General features: G+C 41.6%; 2 protein-coding genes across 17 annotated transcripts in view; one reads left to right on the top strand and one right to left on the bottom strand.

Moving 5' to 3' along the window:
* LOC101682339 overlaps positions 1 to 9,831 on the top strand; it is a 39,662-nt gene extending 29,831 nt beyond the window's left edge. For 3 of the 8 annotated variants that reach the window (XR_006602056.1, XR_006602050.1, XR_006602057.1), the window contains 3 exons: positions 3,339 to 3,522; positions 6,446 to 6,492; positions 8,990 to 9,831. The gene's annotated coding sequence lies outside the window, so the exon portion shown is untranslated. The remainder of the gene's footprint in view (positions 1 to 3,338; positions 3,523 to 6,445; positions 6,493 to 8,989) is intronic. The other 5 variants (XR_006602055.1, XR_006602051.1, XR_006602053.1 and 2 more) reach the window with 5 other exon arrangements.
* DLGAP1 (DLG associated protein 1) overlaps positions 1 to 21,193 on the bottom strand; it is an 871,327-nt gene that overhangs the window by 102,623 nt on the left and 747,511 nt on the right. For 7 of the 9 annotated variants that reach the window (XM_013051420.2, XM_004742767.3, XM_004742770.3 and 4 more), the window contains one exon: positions 12,662 to 12,691. The exons of the other annotated variants lie outside the window; for them this stretch is intronic. In XM_013051420.2, the coding sequence (XP_012906874.1) occupies positions 12,662 to 12,691 (30 nt within the window). The remainder of the gene's footprint in view (positions 1 to 12,661; positions 12,692 to 21,193) is intronic. 9 annotated transcript variants of the gene reach the window in all.

Raw genomic sequence — 21,193 nt, 5'->3', positions numbered from 1 at the left:
CTGCCACTGGTTTCAAATAGAGAAGTCCCTAAGCTGTGGTCCATGGCCTGGGTATGCTCAGCTGTGTCCAGAAGCACTGGTACAAAAGCACAGGAAGATCATGAATGTGCTGTCTTGTGGATATTGCCCAAGGTCAAGGACTATCACAGGACTAGAATTTTGTGTAGGGAGCACAGCCCCTTTGCCTAAAATTTGCTTACAGGTGAGGTTGCTGAAGAGTCAGCTTGGCATAATGTCTACCATAGTGGCTCAGGTGAGGGTCACTCTTAAATTTTTGGATCTGTGTGATGATGAAGCATCAGTTTGATGAAGATAAGAAATATACCATTTGACATAATTGCACTGTTGCAATTCACAAAGTCGCCCCAGGTTGATTAGCCTAATGAGATAGGTTACATGATGATTTTTCTTTTTTGTATCCCTTATAGCTCTTAGGTTAATAATGTCTTGTGTACAATAGATTCTTAATAAATATTTGTTGAAAAAAAAATAGACATAGAGAAAGAAACGGAGTAACTTGGCATGAAAGTCCTGTGTAAGGCCTGCTCTGGGCTAAGAGCCATGCTGCCCTGTTCTTAAAGCCAAGGGGCTCCCTCCAAGCCTTCCTCCAAAATCCCTGATTTCTGGGCCAAGCAATGCAAAATGGCCCACTCCCATGATCAGAACCAGATTTCTTTCTAATGTGCAATAATAGGATAGGCTCTTCAAAAGCACTTCAAAGTAACCAGGAAAGTTAGGACTTGCCATGGCAAGAAACAGAGCAGGGGGCCCCTTGACTGGGGTCTGAAATGAATCCTTGGTTGAACAAGTAATGGAAACGGACAAAGCTCCCAAACTGTAGAGAAACCCAGAGCACAGAGAGGTTGGTTAGTCAGACTCAATCATATTCCTCATGCGACATTCTACACTGAAGACACAGGGTTGAGGGAAGCCAAACTGGCGCCCATGCTTGCCTTCTTCCTACACTGATGTGTAGATTTAAAAGACCTTTCTCAGCTGAGAGCCAAGTCATGAATCCAGCTCAAAGCAGAGCAAACTCACAGCTTCCTTTGCTTTGTAGCAAACCCTTATATCCAGAATCATATTCAGCCCCTTTTTCCTAATAGATCTGCTGTTACTATTACTACTATGGTCATCATTTGTTGAGTGTATGCAACTTGCTGTATATTAACTACTGTCATTTCAGCTGTGAGTGAGGAAAGAGCAGCCCAGAGAAGTTAGTTAATTTGCCCACAGTCACACAGCTGTGTGTGTGTGCTCTATGAAAGTAAGACAACATGTTTCTATATAATACTACTCTGTGCATTTATATCTATATTCTTTATAGATATTATTTATATAAGGAAATATATCACATATTAATAAATAGCTATTAATATATATTACTAAAGATTCTAGAGGCAGTTTTATAAAAATAAGATAATGTACTCTCTCTCTCTCTATATATATATATATAATTGACCCTTGAATAACAAGGGTTTGAACTGTGCAGGCCCACTTACTGGTGTATTTTCTTTTTTTTAAAAGCAGACTCCTTGCCCATCGTGAAGCCCAACATGGGGTTTGAAGTCATAACCCCGAGATCAAGAAATGAGATTGAGAGGTGTCCCCTTGGGTTGCCTGGGTGGCTCTGTCAGTTAAGTGGCTGCCTTCAGCTCAAGTCATGATCCCAGGGTCCTGGGATCAAGTTCCGCATCAGGCTCCTTGCTCCCCTGTTTCTTTCTACCTTGGCTCCTTCCCCTGCTTGTGCTCTCTTTCTGACAAATAAATAAAATAATATCTTAAAAAAAAAAAAGACTTGGACACTTAGGGGTACCTGGGTGTCTCAGTCATTAGGCATCTGCCTTTTGCTCGGGTCATGATCCCAGGGTTCTGGAATTGAGCCCTGTGTCGGGCTCCTTGCTCAGAGGGAAGCCTGTTTCTCCCTATCTGTCTCCCCCAGTTTGTGTTCCCTCTCTCACTATCTCTCTGTCAAATAAGTAAAAAAAATCTTTAAAAAAAAAAAAGAGTTGGACCCTTAACCTTACATGGGAGGTGCCCTGCACGTGAATTTTTTGGATAAATACAGTACAATACTGGAAATGTATTTTCTCTTCTTGATGACCTTCTTCTTTATTTTTATTATTATTTAGATTATTTGTTTATTTGACAGAGAGAGAGAGAGTGCAAGCAAAAGCAGGAAGCAGGCTCCCGGCTGAACAGGGAGCCCAACTACCCAAGACTCAATCCCAGGATCCTGAGATCATGACCTGAGCTGAAGGCAGTTGCTTAACCAACTGAGCCACCCAGGCACCCCCTTGATGACTTTCCTAATAACATTTGCTTTTCTCTAGCTTACTTAATTGTAAGAATACCGTATATAATATGTATATGTGTATATATATATATATATATATAATATGTAAAATATGTATTAATTATCTGTTTATGTTATTGGTAAGACTTCCAGTGAACAGTGGGCTATAAGTTTTGGGGGAGTCAAAAGTTATATTTAGCTTTTTGACTATGCAGGAAGTCGGTGCCCCAAAACCCCACACTGTTCGAGGATCAACAGTGGTCCTCTGCGGTATCAGCAGTAGGTTGGTTTTTCTACACATAGCAACAAATTCATAATAGTAAATATTCACCCTTCACTCTAGAGATGGGAGGTTACTTCTAGCCCCTAACCGCACGTAACCCTATAGCAATCCCATAAGGACATAGGATAGGTATTCCTATTAGGTCCTGTGTGCTGCAGGTGGCAGGCCAGCTTGTGAGAATTTCAAGAAGATATAAAATATTTGAATCTTGAAAAAAGAGTGGCGCTAAACCATGAATAAAAACTGCAAAATCAAAATTAGTAAAAATTCAGTGAAATACTGTTCTAAACTACCATTATGTCAGCATCACTAATTGTTACACGTACTGTTAACAAACTTCCATTACATTTGAAAATACTTTGTGGATTAGGTTTTTTTCATTTTGTGAAAAATTCTGAAGTATGTACGTTTGCCAAAGAATCAGCTAATCATAAGCAAAATGAGTTTTACATATGTAATTTTGATTGTAAATAAAAACTTTCAAATGATTACAGGAAGCTCATCAATGGGAATGGGAATCATTGTAAAAAGGTTTGAATGTACAGGGTGGATTTTCTTACTTATTTATTGTAGAGGGGCAGGGGAGGGGCAGAGAGTCTTAGGCAGGGTGCACTGAGCATGGAGCCTGACACAGGGCTCCAGCCTACGAGCCAGAGATCAGAACTTGAGCCCAAACCTTGACTGCTTAACCACGCGCACCACTCAGGTGCCCCATTAATCTCCCTTGTTTTCTCATTCATTCATTCATTTACTAATTAGGTTCCATGCCCAGGGTAGGGGCTTGAATTCACAACCCTGAGATCAGGAGTCACATGCACTACCAGCTGAGCCAGCCAGGAGCCCCTACAGGGTGGATTTTCTGGAAGAAGCCAAGTTCTGAGCCTGTGAAGCTCCTAAAGTCACCCAATTACCACCATGCAGGATGAGAGCTGATTTGCCCAAGGTAAGTGGGTAGTTAAGTATGGAGGTCGAGCTCAGACCTTGTCTCTGGGCTGTGGTGGTCTTTCTGTTCAGGGTCTCCGGGGAGCAGTCTCCTTCAACGTCTAGATCCCCTTCAGGACCTGCCAAACCAGTGCCTGCCACTGATAGACACACATTCTGGGTTATGTTCACTTACATATGCTCCACTGTAATTATTTACAAGAACTAACCGGCTGCTCCCTCACCGAGTCTTGTGAGACTGTGCCTGGCAGCAGTGGGAACTAAAAGTGAACTTGGAGATTTCATGGTGTGCCGTATCCCTTGGACAGTTTATAACAAACTGAGATGAAACCACTTTTAACCTATCTGGAGACACAGGCATTCAGAAAAGGAGGGTAGTGTGGCAGGTGATTTCAAGGGTTACAAGGGTTTCAAGTCCTGGGTTTGAAAAATTCTGTGACCTCGAGTTAGTAATGTCACCATGCCTCGGTTTCTTCCTTTCTAAAACCAGATGATAATAATAAAACCTACTGAATTGGGGCTGCCTGGGTGGCTCAGTTGGTTAAGCAACTGCCTTCAGCTCAGGTCATGATCTCGGAGTTCCGGGATTGAGTCCCACATCGGGCTCCCAGCCCCATGGGGAGTATGCTTCTCCTTCTGACCTTCTCCCCTCTCATTCTCTCTCTTTCTCAAATAAATAAATGAAATCTTAAAAAAAAAAAAAACTGAGTTACTGTGAAGTTTCAGTGAGATAATGTATGTGTTCTCTCTGCTTGCTCTAACTATGAACAGTTTATAAAGTGCTCAACGAGTCAGCTCTTTGTATTATTACTTGCTTTCATTTCTTATCAGTAGTCTAGCTCTTTGTCCAGGACTTAAAAAGCATACCCAGGAGATAGGCATTTTCAACATTATGTATTGCTGGTCGAATAGTGAAGGCACAGCCCCTATGAAGGGGTATATGGCAATATCTAGTACAAATATGTATGCATTTACCCTTGACTTGGCAGTTCAACCTCTAGGAGGGTTGTTTTTGTTTTTTAAGCTTTTTTTTTTTTTTTTTAAGATTTTATTTATTTATTTGACAGACAGAGATCACTAGTAGGCAGAGAGGCAGGCAGAGAGAGAGCAGGAAGCAGGTTTCCTGCGGAGCGGAGAGCCTCATGAGGGGCTCAATCCCAGGATCCTGGGATCATGATCTGAGCTGAAGGCAGAGGCTTTAACCCACTGAGCCACCCAGGTACCCCAAGCATTTTTTATTTTTAAATAATCTCTACACCCAATGTGGAGCTCAGACTCACAGCCCCTAGGTCAGAAGTTACATGCTCCACCAACTGAGCCAGCCAGGCCCCCTCTCAACTTCTAGGAGTTTTGAGCCAATGTCATAAAAGTAAAAACAAAACAACATAAATAAACACCTAAAATATATTGAGTGTCTGTAGGCCAAATACTGTACTATATACTTCAACATGATCTCCTTGTATTTAAACCTTTACCCATCTGGAGTGCTAAGTAGCTCTCACCCCATTTTACAGATAAGGCAAGTGTGGCTCAGTTACTCGCTTCTGATCACAACACAGTCAAGAAGTCATGGCTATAAAGTTTGAAACGAGGAATGTCTTTTTTACTATCCTATACTTTGTTCCAATAGAGTGTTGTCGAAACTCGTGGTAGGAGCTCATATTTGAGAAGGCCATCTATAAAATCAGTCCTTGAAAAGAAATTTAACTAGCCTCTATTTCCTGGAGGGCATATATTGAACCACAGAGCCACATACTGAACCACCAGCCACAGATCTGGTAGCTTCCTGTGTTCACGTAAGGATATGTGTTGTTTAAAATTAGGAAACACCTGAACATCCATACCTATCTCCAAAACATTTCCGATCTGTAAGGCTTTGGGATTGGCCCCTGATTTTGCATTTCACTGAATTACTGCAAAAATGCTTTGGCTTTTTTGTCATCAAAACCAAACCAAAAGTTGTACGGGTGCTCTTTGAACTTAAAGCATTCATGATTTCAACAGAACTGTTGTATGTGCACCTGCAGCAATATTTAGAGATGTGAACATCTTAGTTAAATACCAAATGTACATGGGATCATCTTCAAGTTGATTTTACAGTTAATTTTAATGGGTGTGATGGATAATTTAAGAGGGTGTGATTTCCAAGGTCAAACTCCAGACCCTGCCATCAGGTGATTTTAGCAGTTGTCTGAATTATGGTATGCTCCAAAATGAACAGTAAGTTCAGACTGTAAGTGTGGATGTAAAATGTAAAAGCCGTTTTCTAAATTCAGGATCAAAATAGTGGAAATGGCTCTGATATCCCTGTATAATTTCCTTCAAAAACTGATGAGACCGCTAGCCATGAAAGCTGCCTTCTTACATAGATTAAGAGAGTTATTCTTTTAAAGGGGGAGCTTTGTTTACATTGACAACTTCTGGTAGATGGCTAAAAGTAATAAAAACAAACACATAGATATCGAAACTTAACACTCTTTAAGACAAGAAGAAGAGAAAGAAAAGAAGCCATTGTCTAAAATTGGTAGATTTTCCCATACAGCTTGTTTTTGACTTATAAATTTCTATTTCCTACCCCAGAGAGAGTGGTGGAGGGTAGGTTATGGCTCTTTGGAGGCAGGTGGTCTTCTGGGTTATGCTAATTTGTTGCCAGGGGCTCAAAGCTTCTTATTCAGCAGAGAATAGTTTCTGGCTACAGAAGTTCAAAGATTTACAGGAGGCTGCTCTCTGGATAGCTGTGCTTGTAATCACTTTAGTCCTCCTTATTAAAAAAAACTTCCAGTGTTGACAAATGGCACACTCAGGAAGCCCGAGTTCATAAACTACTTCACAGAAAATATTATTAATATTGATGAAATTAGTCTTTAACACTTTTCCTATTTTTTTTTTTTTTTTTTTTGGTCTTTAACGCTTTCTTGAACCAGCCTGAAAAACCTTTCCTTTCTTCCCAGCCCCAGGACTAGAAGAGCAGGTAAGGGCACAGTCCCATCTGATGAGAACACCCCCCGTTTCGGGTTGGTTCCTGGCACTGTTCACTCGGGGAGCTGCTCCCTCTCCACAGAGATGTCATGGCTCCTGGTGAGGTGATCAGGGAACCCTATTCCTAGTTGCTTCTCTCTTAAGTTCTCTCAAAGTGGGAAAGCAAGGGTTGAGGCTGGTGGTTTGTCTGTGGCTTTGCCCCAAATCAAGCTGACTTTCAGCAGCAGGCTACGATATAATCCTAGTGGAAGTGATTATTTGTTTGCAAGATCTTTGGACACTGGGAAGAGGGGTGCTATAGGAAGCCTTGGGAACACTGCAGAGAATGGGGAAAAGTAAAGAAGAGAACAAGAGCCTATTGAGCACCTACTGTATTCTGTACATTGTTAAATCCTTTATGTATACCATACTGTTTGGTCTTTATAGTTGCTCTGAGAAATAGAGATCTCCATTTTATTGGAGAGCAAGGCAAATGTTGGTTAGCGGCCAAACCCATCCAGTTAGTGGATGGCTTTCTCTTGCCTGAAGGGGCACCCTGTTCACTTTCTGTCACAGGGAAAAAGAAATGTAGTTGGAGTAGAGGAGGAAGGAGAGGGAAGAGAAGGAGAGGAGAAAGAAAAACTTAAAAAAAAAAAAAGATGAATGTGAGAGAGCTCTGAACCTTTGCCAGTGGTTATTAGACGTTAATGCTATCTGAAGTGAGGGTAACCCCAAGAAAGACTGGAAACTAGGCACACCTTGACTCATCTTCCAGCTTCTGGGTCACACTGGGTCATCTATGCCATTTTAGGAGGAGCCTAGTTTTTAGAAACTGTTTGGTAGATTCTCGACTTAATGCTTATCCTGCCCAGAGACATTGCTTTGTAATAGGAAAATTTCACCCAAAGTATTGTAAGTCTGAACCTTTGAGAAGAGATCATTTATTTGCTCAGTCGGTGATCCAGTTTCCAAGTTAGCCTTGGAAGCAGGAGGTTTGCGTTTCTTTGCAGAAACAACTCTCTAAGTATTGACTTCAGTTTCTACAGTATTCTGTTTTTAGCTTCCTGACACACTGCTTACTGCTTTTCACTCTGGTGGAACCAAGAGGAACTCCTTCCCCCAGGCAGCCCTTCCCAATCTCTGTAGCTATCTGACTTAAAGGTCGGAAAAGATGTTTCGTTTTGATTTCTCATGGTAAAAACGTTGAGACCTCATTCTAAATTTATTTCTGGGAATAGGTCCATCAGCTATCTATTTGTTAATGGATTTACCGCAGTCTAGCTTGACGTCTGAGCATATGGGCTTTGCTCAAAAAGTAGAAAGACAAAATGACAAGGACAAAATTCAGCTAGGGAGGAAATGACATTAATAAATTTGGAGTATTTTTTAAATGTTAAATCCATTTGGGGTTGTTATGGTATGACTATTCGTGTCCCCTCAAAATTCACGTGTTGAAAACTTACACCCCCCAAGGTGATGCTATTAGGAGGTGGGGCTTTTGGGAGGTGAATAACACAAGAAGATGGAACCATCATGAATGGGATCAGGGCCCATATAAAAGGGATCCCAGAGAGCTCCTTCCCACTTCCACCACGGGAGGACACAGTGAAAACTTAGCAGAAGAGGGAGCGCAGCAGACACCAATCTTGGATTTCTAGTCCTCTCAACGGTTAGCAGTAAATCTGTTGTGTAAGCCACCAATCTACCATAATTTGTTGCAGCAGCCCAAACAAACCCTGACAGGGGTATTTGAGATGCACTGCATGTCATATTATGGAGAACAGTATTTCTTTTTTTTTTTTTTTAAGTTGTAAAAGTCTTTTTGTAAATTTTTTTTTTTTTTAATTTTTTATTTTTTATAAACATATATTTTTATCCCCTGGGGTACAGGTCTGTGAATCACCAGGCTTACACACTTCACAGCACTCACCAAATCACATACCCTCCCCAATGTCCATAATCCCACCCCCTTCTCCCAAACCCCCTCCCCCCGGCAACCTCAGTTTGTTTTGTGAGATCAAGAGTCACTTATGGTTTGTCTGGAGAACAGTATTTCTTAAGCAGAGAAATGGAGTATTTCCGTATTCAGCATGCAAGTAAAACCAGATCATAGTTTTGAATCGGAAGAACAGCTCCGTTTTTTATAGATTTACCATACAGGCATTATGCTGTGGGTATTATGAATTTTGCATATGGGGACCAAAGATTGAATAAAGATTTTACTTTTTTTCCTCTATGCCTGAGGAGTCATTTCATTTTCTGGGTCAGAGGCTGTGAGGCCATAGAAAGCATCACCTCAGATATGACAAAATTCTTAAGTCCTCCCCGCCCGAAGGGGATTGTGGCTCACCAGCCATTACCATGGAGAATTAAGATACTTAAAACCTACCTAAATAAAATGAAGTGACAAGAAGAAAAAAGGAAAACAAAAGCTCCACATGGCCAAGGGAGGTTTTGTTGATGAAATGGAAGCTGGTCGTGGAGACACAGGAAATTTACTGTTCACACAGGTTTCACCTCTGTGGCTCACTGAAGCCCCATGGCATGCCTATACAGGACACAACTGTGGGCCAGGACTTGAAGAACCATCTCATCTGTTCGATATTTTCATAGTGGCTCATCTGTTCCCATTTTTGAAGACGTGGAACTTTTCCAAAAAAGCCAAACTTCATTGTATAGGCTTTCTAAAGAGTTTGATGCCATTTTGGTATTTTGGATTCTCAGCTACCTATAAGGTCTAAACAAATCACTTTTGAGGCAGATTCTCCTCATGGAACACACCCAGGTTATCAGTCACCAGGGCCTGTCACCAGCCTCTGCTGTCTCATCTTGTCCCTCCAGGCTGGATGCCTCCTTCCCAATGCTCCCTTTGCCACATGTCTGAACATACCACGGATCTGGTGGATAAAGAGCGGCTGCCTGGGGCTGGACCCTTCCTCCATGGAAAGAAAGAGCAGCCTGTATAGAATGTCAGGGCAGGCAGCCTCACTCAGGCCTGACTCATTTCTTTGTGACCTGCATTCTCGTTTCTCCTTGATGAGCCTGGTGTGCTGGCCCCACTTGTGGAAATATGTGCCCGGCTCCCTGCTTCAATTTCAAGAGGGAAAATCCCTTCTAAGAGGCATATTTAGAAGATTACATCATGGACTTCCTGGTACAGAATGGTTTTGCTCCCATTAGATGAAAGAGTTTTTCTCCAGTTACTATGCCCCAACCACCTCCCACCTTCCCATTCTCCCAATTTGCTTCTGGATGTTTCTCTCTTACCCTGATTTTATTCCAGTGGGATTATCAATCAAAAGTTAGAGCTCAGAATCCATCAGCATTATCAATAAAACTTTGTAACTATTGATTTTGAAGTTTTTTTTCCTGGTCAGATATTTTTCTTCATTGCAAAGTCGGGACAGCATTGATGTGTGTTACTGTGTAAGCATAATTTTAGGTCTTTAAAACATGAAAGCACATTTGACTTTTAACCTTACCATTAATGCGGTATAAATAGCTTTTTTCTTTTTGCTGATTTAAAAAGCTTACGTGAAGCTGCAAAATGCTGAAGGGGGCACCCCTGCTTCAGAGAAAGAGAAAGCAGAAAATTGCATGACGAAAATATTTGGTGGAAAGTAGCACAGGCAATCTTTGTTGATTTTTCTCTTACAACTTTGAGAATTGTTTTTCCTTAAAAAGAAGAGAAAAGATAAGCTACCTAAAATAATGCTATTTTTAGAGTTCTATGATAATCCCCAAACAGAGTCATTTTTAAAGAAAAGGTAGGTTTCATTTCTGGCCATGGATCCCCTCCACTGATTTACGTACTCCTTGACATGATTAGCGGGAGGAAGCTGCCTCGAGTTCATACCCCAGATGGAAAATAGCAAGTACAGTAATCAGCTAAGCATTCATAAGGACTGCTGTCTGAGGTTTGATGTCGGACCAAGAGATAGTCTCACACGCATTCCACTAAGCATGCTGGTCAAAAATCTCACATTCCAGATGCACCAAGAATGCATGCGTTGAGCACACGCGCACCCCACCCCCCACCCAAGACTGCGCTTCAGACAGCCCCCCTGAGCACACGTGTCCTAACACAGTTAAAACAGAGCATGCTTCCAAGCCTTCAAGCTTCCACAGCCCTCAGCCAAGAAGCTGCACCAAAGATGCTCAAGCTGCAATCGAAGGGGGCCTGACCTCTCATACCCACAGCTGCCCCAGCGAACTTCCCATGAGCCCCAGGGGCTCAGGGGAGGCCCAGAGATAAGGAGGCTCCTGAAAAAGCCCTAAGCAGTCATTCTGCTTCTTGCTCTTGTTTTTCCTGACTCTCTTCATTCTCTGGACAACACAAACCTGTTCGAGGGGTTAGGCTAGGCCATGCTACCCAGTAGTGGCAGTAGTCACTAACAAAACGATGAATGGAACAGTAGTTCCAGCGGATCAAGAGTTTAAATCATCTAATGTTCTCATGGGCTCCTGGCTTTTTAAAACATTTATTTTGTCTTTCCATCCTTTTTTGCAAGTGGAATACAGTGCTTTAGCCAAATAGGCAATGTAAAGCTCTGACTTCAAAGCCATTCTTTGATTAAACATCAAAACTGCCCAGGGTGGACCAACTGTTATCTGGAATTCTACAGATAATTAACTGAAACTCGGTGGCTCATTTGCCACTGGGAGTTTCTGCAGACAAGGCCATTCTCATGGACCTGCTTGATTTTGTTGCTGTTTCCTCTGTTTTGTTAGGCTGGGAGAAGTTTGGATAGTCTCAGGATAAGACTCCGTGTTCCCATGCAGAGGAAACTTGACTCCTGCTTGGCCTCATAGAGGCCTGGAACTGGCATGGAACCCTCTCTTGTGCTTAATGTGACATCATTTTGCTCCTCTTTCTTGACCTGGAAACACCACTGCCTGCACCTTTTCCTGGTCCCTCGCTTACTTGAAAAGAGCAGCATGCTTTCCACTGTGAATGTCAGAAATGCTGCCTTTTCAACTTTGCTTTGTGAAATAGGATGGTACTAAGTCTACAGAAGGCACAGAGTTCCCCATTTTGCGTTTGCCAATCCTGTGGGTACATGACTGAGCTCCTCCCTCATCTCCCAGTCTTCAGACTCCAGCCCATCCAATCCCTGTGCTTGAATTAAGCAGAAGGTCTCATCACTCCTATCCCCTGGCATTTTTCCACTTCCCACCTCCATGCATTGCTCATTCATCAGGCCACATCTCCCTTTAAATGTGAAGACTCACCTGAAAGCCCACCACCTCTTCCAAGGAGCCTCCCCTGATTAAGTAGGGATGAAGGAACCTTCGAAGCATGACTGACAGACTCCCGATAAATGAGAACACACACACCCAAAACAAACACAGAGACTCACAAGAAGGGAAAATTACACATTCGCTACTTGTGCTTTGTGCTTCTATGAGGATAAGGAGATCAACATTATACCAATAACCAATTAATCATTTCAGACGATGGGGTATTTTCAGCATTCCTGGGGGTTAGCAAAATCCTGCTGTCCTCTCCCACACCAATCCTCCTCTTTCCTTAAACCCCTTTTCCCTTTCTTCTTCACTTCCTGCATGCATGGCTAAAGGGAATTGCCACTTGCTAGATACGGATGATGCAAATACCGTCGACAGAAGCTGGTCCTCCCAGTGCCTCCTGGGTGCTGGTGGATCACACTGCCTTGGAAAAAGCTGCATCTGAGGCCAGTCAGTGCCTTCACCACTTAGGGTTCTCGTCAGGGAGCTTGAACAACTCCATGCCCACCGACTTGGGCAAGCATGTTGGCTACGTTGGGATGAGGGACCAAAACACTGTAGAGAAGGCCCTGCCGAAAGAATGGGGGGCAAGGTTTCTGGCAAGACTTTACATCCAGCCTCAAATAAGGCTGCTGGAGAGAGCAAGGGGATCTGGAAAGAGCCTTGGATCTGAGGCAATCACATCAGGAAACAGAACGAGACACGTTCGCGCCCCTAAAGACTGCCCTCTTGGGTCAGTGTTCATGCCACGGGTGGAGGCCCGAGAGACTCATGGCATTGAATGACCAGAACGAGGAGAGACACAGATGGAATGGTGACAGCTGGCAATTAGAACAGGCACCACACACTGCTGCCACAGACGCTTTCTGGCTACAAAGCCACGCTAGGCAACCTTTAAGCAAAACAGTATTGATTTTGTGGTTGTGAAAACGTACCTTCAACTGCAGAACTCAGTTTTATGACACCTTGAATAAAAACAAAAAGTGGCAGTTATATAATGGCCCCAAATGACCTCTTCTCGTCTTCTCAAAACACACACATGCTTCGGATCTAGAGTTTTTGCTGGTATTTTGAGGATTTAACTAAACAAACATCAACTTTGAGAATAAAGTAATTTTCAGTCCATTGTTAGACTAAATGATGTCTTCATTAATCCCACTAAAACCATTTGGGGGAGTTTTTTGCTGAATAAGCCATCTGACACGTTTTTGGGTAAAACAAAGGCCAAGTCTGTCTGAATGACTTTCTGTAAATAAATCATGCTGGATAGTGAATTGATGAAACTTCACACAATGGGACACCAGTGGCTAGTACTTTCTATTTAATGTTATGTATAGAGATTGTTTGATACATGTTGGAGCAGGGTTGCTGTCAAAATATATAACAAGTGGTTAAAAACCATGGTGTGATCTGGCAGCTTCCTTCTCTGAGCTGGTTGGGTCACAGGCCATTTACTGGTCAGATGTGTTCAGCGATCCCGCTCCCTGCAGGTCAGTAAAAGGGCTTCTTGAGCGTGTCAAATTGTTCATGAAGCAAGTAGACATTACTCTTGACTGGATATTCATGTGCCTTTTCAGTGAATTTAAAGACTTTAAATTTAAATTCAGTGAATTTAAACACTTAATTGAGGTAAATTAGACTGGGTCCTATGATTTGATTAAAAATTCCCTTTTTTGGTATGTCATAGTTATAAATAATATTCCCCAAACCCTATGTGATAGCCATGATACTTTAGGCTGAACAACAATATCTATTTACAGTTTCATGTCATTGACATTCTGGTTCTCTTTCCAACCAGAGGAGTCTCAAATTAAAAGTGGAAACAAAACCCTCTTCAAAATCGATAAGCCAAATTAGTATGAGCATGAACACGCACTGATTTTAACAGATTGTTAACAAAGAGACAAACTTGCTCTCCACTACAGCTTTCTGAAAAAGTTCCTTTTAAGTTACCTATCGAATTTCATCTTTCCTGCAGAACCAGTAGTGTCTGGTCAATGTTTAACAAAGGACTCTCCAGGGCAAAAAGTATGCATATAAATGTAGGTGTGTTTTTCCTGATTTTTACTGATATAAATGATGTATGATACATAATCTAAAAAAATAATAAAATACACAATGCTCTTTACTTCAGGTTCTGTATAATCAATTGATTCATGCAGAATGCTTTTGTTGAGTTTGGTCCAACTCTTGTATTCCTATCTAGCAAGGCAATCACTATTGGACAAAATCACGCATTGTGTTTCATCCCACTCTGCTCTTTTCCCAATAAATTTAATTATCACTACATCTTTTCTGTGGCTTACTGCTGAACTATTTTTCACGCTGTCATATAAATTATTTTCATTACATTAAAACTCTTTCAACTTCATCACTAGGTAAGTACTTCCACTGTGGCCTATTTCAGGCGACCAGCCTGATGTCAGGGAATGTGGTGTTGAAAAGAGATGGGCAAGGAACAATACCATTAGGTAGTATTTTGACCATGCAAGTACAGTTGTTATAAACAACCTCAAGAGTATGGAAAGTAAACTGTAGTCAAATGATGAGAAAGGAAAGAGTTTTAAGTATTTATTACCTTTGTTTTTAATATAATTTATTTAATTATAAGTTTATATCTTTTATAACAATGGCTGTGTTTGATAATGGGTTCACGGAACACCCCAAAATAAAAGAATTTGCTCTTGCAAGTTGGTATGAACCAAATCTAGCATAACGTCACCACTGATGTTCCTTTCCACTCAGGCCCACAGAAGAAAATCTTGATCTTCAGAATACTTCCTGAGCTATTCATAAAAGGGGTAATAATTTAACAGAACGAAGTACATGTAAGTAAGCTTAGCATTTGCCATTATTTTTCCAGTAATTTCAAATCTTTTAAAACTGTCATACATACTGTCCATAGGTCACCCGGGAAATAACAGTCACTGACAGTCAACCACGAACATAACCTAAATGGACTTGGCAAGCCCACTTATGCCAAGAGGTATGAGTCACTGGCTTATTAAACAATGAGCCTGTCTTTTTTTTTTTTTTTTTAACTGGAGGATTCTTATACAGGAAATCAGTTCATGATAGTGATTTTTTTTAGCCATATTTATTTTTGTGTATAACCATGGTGTCAGCAACTGCCATTGAGATAAAAGGACAACAGTGTGCTCTAATCAAGGTGCTCTGATCAGGCTTTATGCTGGTAGAACAAGAAAATCAAAACAAATTTTTATGGGATTTGTGGGTGGTGGTGGACCAGAGCCCAGTAATACTTTTATTGAATAAGGAGAAAAAGGTAAGTTAAAAAAAATTAACATCTGATTTTAGAGCTCTAATTATTAACATTATCTTAAAAACATTAGTGATTTATCAACTCCATATAGACGTCTCCTGTTTTTTTTTTTAAACCCCAAATGAAGCTGTTTCCTATAGTAGGACAGGCCTTTATAAAGATATTGCAAAATAACTGTGTTGTAGTGAAAATATAGAATTAGCTAAATCTAATTAGATAGCTACTTTTAATATTATACAGAAATTGTAGAATGAGGGGAAGACATTTTATTTTAAAATACAAATATTTTAAAAAATTTGAATATTTAAGAAATGGTTGATGTCGATGCTGAAAAGCTACATGTAGCACTGTTGACTTCCAGGACACACGATAGACGTTATCTGGTGACTGGCTGACATTGACATTGCCTGGAATTCAGGATAAGCCATAACACATACATATATGTATATAGACACACAGTGGATCCTACTCCTCCCTAGCCCTCCCTTTAAAGTTTCATCATCTGCAAGTGTTAGAAAATAAAATGTAAAAAAAGAGAGAGAAGGAAAAGACACCTCAACTTGACATTTTAATGTAGCAAAATTCCTAATCTTGTGGGTGATTTGTGCAGACCCTGTCTATTGTTTTCCTGCAAGTCAGAGCGAATCACTACCCGGGTAAGCTTTCAGTAACACTTCCCCAATTCCGAAGTTGTTCCACCCTCTTTCTTACCTCTCTCACCTAATTCACCTAATTACTAATTTCAGTTGATTTAAAATAATTTTTGAGAGTCAAGTTAGAATAATCCATGCTGAAGTGTGAATGACAAGGGCTCGCTCAAATCTTCCAGTGACACCTCATTGTTGTTGGATTAGTAATAAAATTTTTAAACCTGTCAATGCCCTATGTCATATATTCCTACTGATTTTGTTATGTCATCTGACTTTCTCCCTTTTCCAAGATTCATTAGCCACTTTGGTCTTTTCCCTGGTGCCTAGTGCCCTGCAGTGCTAATTCCTTTCTGCCCATGGGGTGCCTCCCTCTGCGGTGAGTGCTTTCTCCTGACCTGCTAGATCTTGCTACGCAGCCCCTTCTCTTCAGATTTTACTTCAAGTTGTCCCTCCCTCAGAGAGCCCTTCCTTGATTCTTGTATTTAGAGCAGACCCAGTAAGAACTCTGTAGACCCTCTCTCTTACTTATTTCTTCTATGCCAGTTATTCCTACTTGGGATTATGTCACTGATTTATCACTCAGTTCCTTGTTTATATCTCTCTGCCTCATTACAGTGTAAGCAGAATGAGAGCAGAGACCTGGTTTGTCTTGCTTGCTGCTTTAACTCCCGTGACTAGAACCATGCCTGGCATAGAGCAAATACTCAAGTATTTATCTATTGAATAAGTGGTCATTCCCAAGTGTTTCCTGAGATCCTAAAAAGAGAATTTTATCAATCCCTGCAAATGTAACTCAAACATGTTGTCTTAATTGTGGATACTGTTGAGCAGAATGCTCAGATTTCACTATATTGACCACTGTCTATTTCTACTTGGAGGCTGGTCTTCGTGGAGGCCAGTGAACATTGCCATGTGGCGTAAATATACATAAATTACAGTAATATTTAGGTTTCAGGATTATACTGTTAAATAGATTCCCAAGAAGTCATTTTATCAACGAATTGGAGTCAAGGTTATGCTGTAAATGGTCTTCAGGAAATATCAACTAATTGATTTTATATCCAAATACCTCAAGAATTTGCAGTTCTTTTATCTCTACTGTCATCACCTTAGGGCAAACTGCCATAGCAATGCTCACACGAACCTGTATAATATGATAATATGATAGGGATCGAGAAAGAGGAACCAAGAAAGGACCATTCAGTTTTTTATGTCCTCTTTCCGATGCATTCTCATACTGTAGCTGGAGTGGTCTTTTCAAAGGCAAGTCCAATTATGTCATACCCCTCACCCTTTAAAATTCTTAAATGCCTTTTCATTCTTTTTTTTTTTTTTTAAAGATTTTATTTATTTAACGGAGATCACAAGAGGCAGAGAGGCAGGCAGAGAGAGAGGAAGGGAAGCGGCTCCCTGCTGAGCAGAGAGCCTGATTCGGGGTTCAGTCCCAGGACACTGGGATCATGACCTGAGCCAAAGGCAGAGGCATTAACCCACTGAACCACCCAGGTGCCCCACTTTTCATTATTCTTCAGTCCAAGATTGAAAGCCCTAACAGGACTTGCATAGTCCTTCATGAGGTTACTCGTGGCAGAATAAAAATGCCCACAAATTCTTCCGTTCACCTCCCACAGAGGAATAGAAGTTGTGTCCCACTTATTCTTGAATTTGGGCAAACTCTGTGACTACTGTGACCTTTAAAATAAAGTGGAAATGAGACTGCCTGGGTGGCTCAGTTGTTATGTGTCTGTCTTCGGTTCAGGTCATGATCCCAGGGTCCTGGGATCGAGCCCTGCATCAAGCCCCACACTGGGCCCTTCATGGAGCCCTGCATCGGGCTCCTTGTTCAGAGGGAAGCCTGCCTGTCCCTTTCTCACTCCCCCTGCTTGTGTTTCCTTTCTCACTGTGTTTCTCTCTGTCTGTGCCCAGGCCCATGAACCTGGCAGTCTCTTCCTGTCTCTTGGATCACTCCCTCTGAGAACCCTGAGACACCATGTTACAAGTCCTGAGCATGGAGGCCATGGTAGACATTCTGACAAACAATGTAAGATGAGGGAAGTTGCTAGAATGCCCTGGGGAAACTGTTGGTGGAAGCTGGGAGGATAGGGAAAACAGTATCCTTGGAGACTGGAAGGAAAGTCAAGTCATCTGATGTAGTGGTGGGATGTTTGGCAACATTATGACCTATAGTAACATGGAAAAACAGAAAACATACCTAAAATAAATAACATATTTAGATATATGTAAACTCATATACCTAATGAGTTTGTAGATTTTTAGTAAGATTTCCAGGAAAAAACATGTAGAGTGCTAGTTAGTTTTTTCCAAGAGTACAGGTACAGGTAAAAAAATGTGTGTTAAACAAAGAAAGGGACTTCAGTTTTCAGGCAAAATTTAGAGGAAATATAGATCTAGGACTTGTTGGTTTTTTTTTTTTTTTTTTAAAGATAACAGGGTTTCATATTCTTAGCCTTTCCAATGACAAAAGCTCCCAAAGTATGAAACTTACTGAGGATGAGGACAATCTCAGGGGTATAGCTGTAAGACCCATTTTTATGACTGTAGAAAGATTTAAGCATGTGCCTCAAAAACTTATGAAGAGATGAAAGGTCTTCTAAAAAGGTGGTTCCACAGCACCAGGCCAGAGAAGTGCCTGTCTGGAGGAAAACTGCATGTGTTTGGTCTAATAGAGTGATGTCTAATAGGATTCATAGGAAGCCCATGAAGATATCAAGGGAAGTGTTTAGCGGATACATCATCAGTGTGGACAAAAATGGGCAGAGGTAGTTCAGAGTGAGAATCTTTAAAGCCTCCAAGCATCTATGGGCAGGGATTAGATTGATAAAATTAATCAGTTGCAAATGACATCTTATGTGCTATAGACTGAGTCTTGTCCCCTATTCCTGTCCCCTGCCCCAAATTCATATGTCGAATCCCTAACTAATCCTCAGTGTGATGGGGTTTGGCAATGGGGCCTTTGGGAGGCTATCTTCAGGATAGGAAGAAAGTTCTTACCAGAACCTGACCATGCTGGCACCCTGATCTCAGACTTTCCAGCCTCTAGAACTGTGAGGAATAAATATCTGTTGTTCGAGCCACCCAGTCTATGGTATTTTGTTACAGCAAAATACCTGAGCTGACCTAGACGTTAAGGAAACAGGATAGATGACTCGGAAGGTGCAATTAAGAGTTTGGAGGAGGAGATAAGAACTGCAAAGATTCATCCCTGGGCAACAGGACCAGGCCCCCAGTGAAGGAACTGGCAACATATGGACTTCAGAATTGCTCTGGACCAGTAGATTACTCCATGCCCCTCCTTCTTCCACTCCTGACTGGGAGAAGTCATTACACTGATCTCATCTCTGTGTCGTCAGTATATGCTGGTGTGCGTGGAGCAGATAGCTTTTTATTTTCATTTACAAGTCTTCATATTGATAAAAGTATACTAGAGAACAGGATCAAAGGATCCTCAGCAACACCTGAACCTTATTTCAGTGGTAAGAACCCGCACCTCAAACTTGAACTTCATGCCATAATGCGATTTCTGGAGGGCTTTGGAAGGAGTCTGTTTTGCCTTACAGAAGAGTCTAAATAATTTGTGTCCAGAGGATGGACTGTAGCTGACTAAAAATGTCCACAAATTATTTGAAATGCTTCCTATTGAGAGGTGACATCTCTGTCATTTTCTTTGATCTGGGGGCGGGGTGCTCTGTGACTGCTTCAACTAATAGAAGATGGTGAAAAGGATGCTCTGCTAGTGTCTGGGCCCAGGATTTAAGACTTCCTATCTCTTGGATACTATCCCTGGGGGCTCTGAACTGTGATGTAAGAAGTCTTAAAGCTGCAGTGCTGGAGGTGCCCCCTATAGGTGTTTTGTCAGCTGTCTCAGCTGAGCCCACACTTCAAGCCACAGAAGCCAAGGTGCCAGGTGTATGAATAATGCTAGCCTGGAGGGCCTAGACCAGCCAACCTCCAGCTGAAGGAGGTTTGATCCATAAGATCTTGGGTATAATAAAGTAGCTGTTTTTAAGCTGTTATGCTGTGTGTTGAGGTAATATGTTATGAGCAGGAAACAGTTACAGGTGCCTCAATCCTCTGAGCTTACTCTGTATTGCGTCCTGAGCTTTGTGTTCCGCAGCTACCCACCAGCCACCCCACTTTCTCAGCTCTCTGAATAGTGACATGTGTCCCCCCTCACCCTTCTTGATCTCTCAGGTCTTAGCTTATGAGGATTTTCTCAGAGAAGTTCTCCCTGACCCCCTAGATTAGTTCCATTGTTAAAGCAGACTCTCCCACAAGAACTGTGTTTCTTTCTTTGAGAGCAGTGATCTCGGAGAGTATTTCATTTATGCCATTCATTTCATTTATACTGTCTACCTCTAGACAGTAAACTCTATGAACAGAAAGAAAGCAAGACTCTTTGATCATCACTGATTTCCCGGAGTCCAGCAGTGTGACCGGAGGCAGTGCTGAGCAAATATTTGCTAAGTAGATGAATGAAACATTTGATGCTGCTGATAAGGACTCCCTGCTTCCCTTAGCCATTAATACCTGTGCCACTTTTCTTCCCTCTCACGTACTGTGAACAAATTTGATTCAAAGACATTGTAACTGGGGAAGGACAGTGTGACTTACTATTAAGTCACCACTACCTCGCGACTATCTGTGAAGGCATTTCGGCATAACCCAAGCAGCTGCAGTTGCTTTTGGAAGCCCGGGGCAAGGAAAAGCGGAAGAGCGGAAGGTTGCTTCTGGGCATGCGCGGCACAGGCGTACAGAGAGAGAGAACCCACACGTGCCTGCTCGCTTCTATGTCCTTGGTGGAAACTCATTCCGAATTTAAAGAAAGCTGGGTGCTCCAGTTAGCTACATTATTCCCAAGTTTAAGTTCAGACATAATTCTTACTAGATTGTCCTGACACCAAAACCCTGGGCGAAGGAACGCCTGCGTGCGTGAGCTTGCGTGTCTAGGTAAGAGGTAAGAGCCCTATCCCTCCATAACCAGCGCTCCCAAATTGTTTGTTTGTTTGTTTGTTTGTTTTTTTAAGATTTTATTTATTTATTTGACAGAGATCACAAGCAGGTAGAGAGGCAGGCAGAGAGAGAGAGAGGAGGAAGCGGGCTCCTTGCCAAGCAGAGAGCCTGATGCGGGACTCTTCGGGGACCCTGAGAGCATGACCTGGGCGGAAGGCAGAGGCCCAACCCACTGAGCCACTCAGACGCCCCCAGAATTGTTTCCTTAATACTGAATTTGCTTTCTCCTGTTTAAAAAAATGCATTTCCCTGCTTGTTTACTCCTGTGGGTGTGGAAAGTAGAAGATCTATTGGAAATAATCTTTCTCAAAATTTTTCAGTTTATCTCTTTTAAGTGTTTAGTCTGTCCTTTTTTGCTGACGTGAAATAAGCCCAAGTTGCTATAAATGTCCGTATAATTTCCATTTCATAATTTAAAAAGTATTTTCCTTTGCCTTGTTAGATTTTTCTTTTTCTTTTTTCTTTTTTTTTAAATTTTTATTTATTTGACAGACAGAGATGTC

This window comes from Mustela putorius, unplaced genomic scaffold (assembly GCF_011764305.1).
Source record: "Mustela putorius furo isolate JIRA1106 unplaced genomic scaffold, ASM1176430v1.1 tig00003858_pilon_pilon_pilon, whole genome shotgun sequence".
In the NCBI taxonomy this organism is placed as follows: Eukaryota; Metazoa; Chordata; class Mammalia; order Carnivora; family Mustelidae; genus Mustela; species Mustela putorius.
The sequence above is the reverse complement of the archived record's forward strand: the minus strand, read 5'-3'. Positions and strand labels throughout refer to the sequence as shown.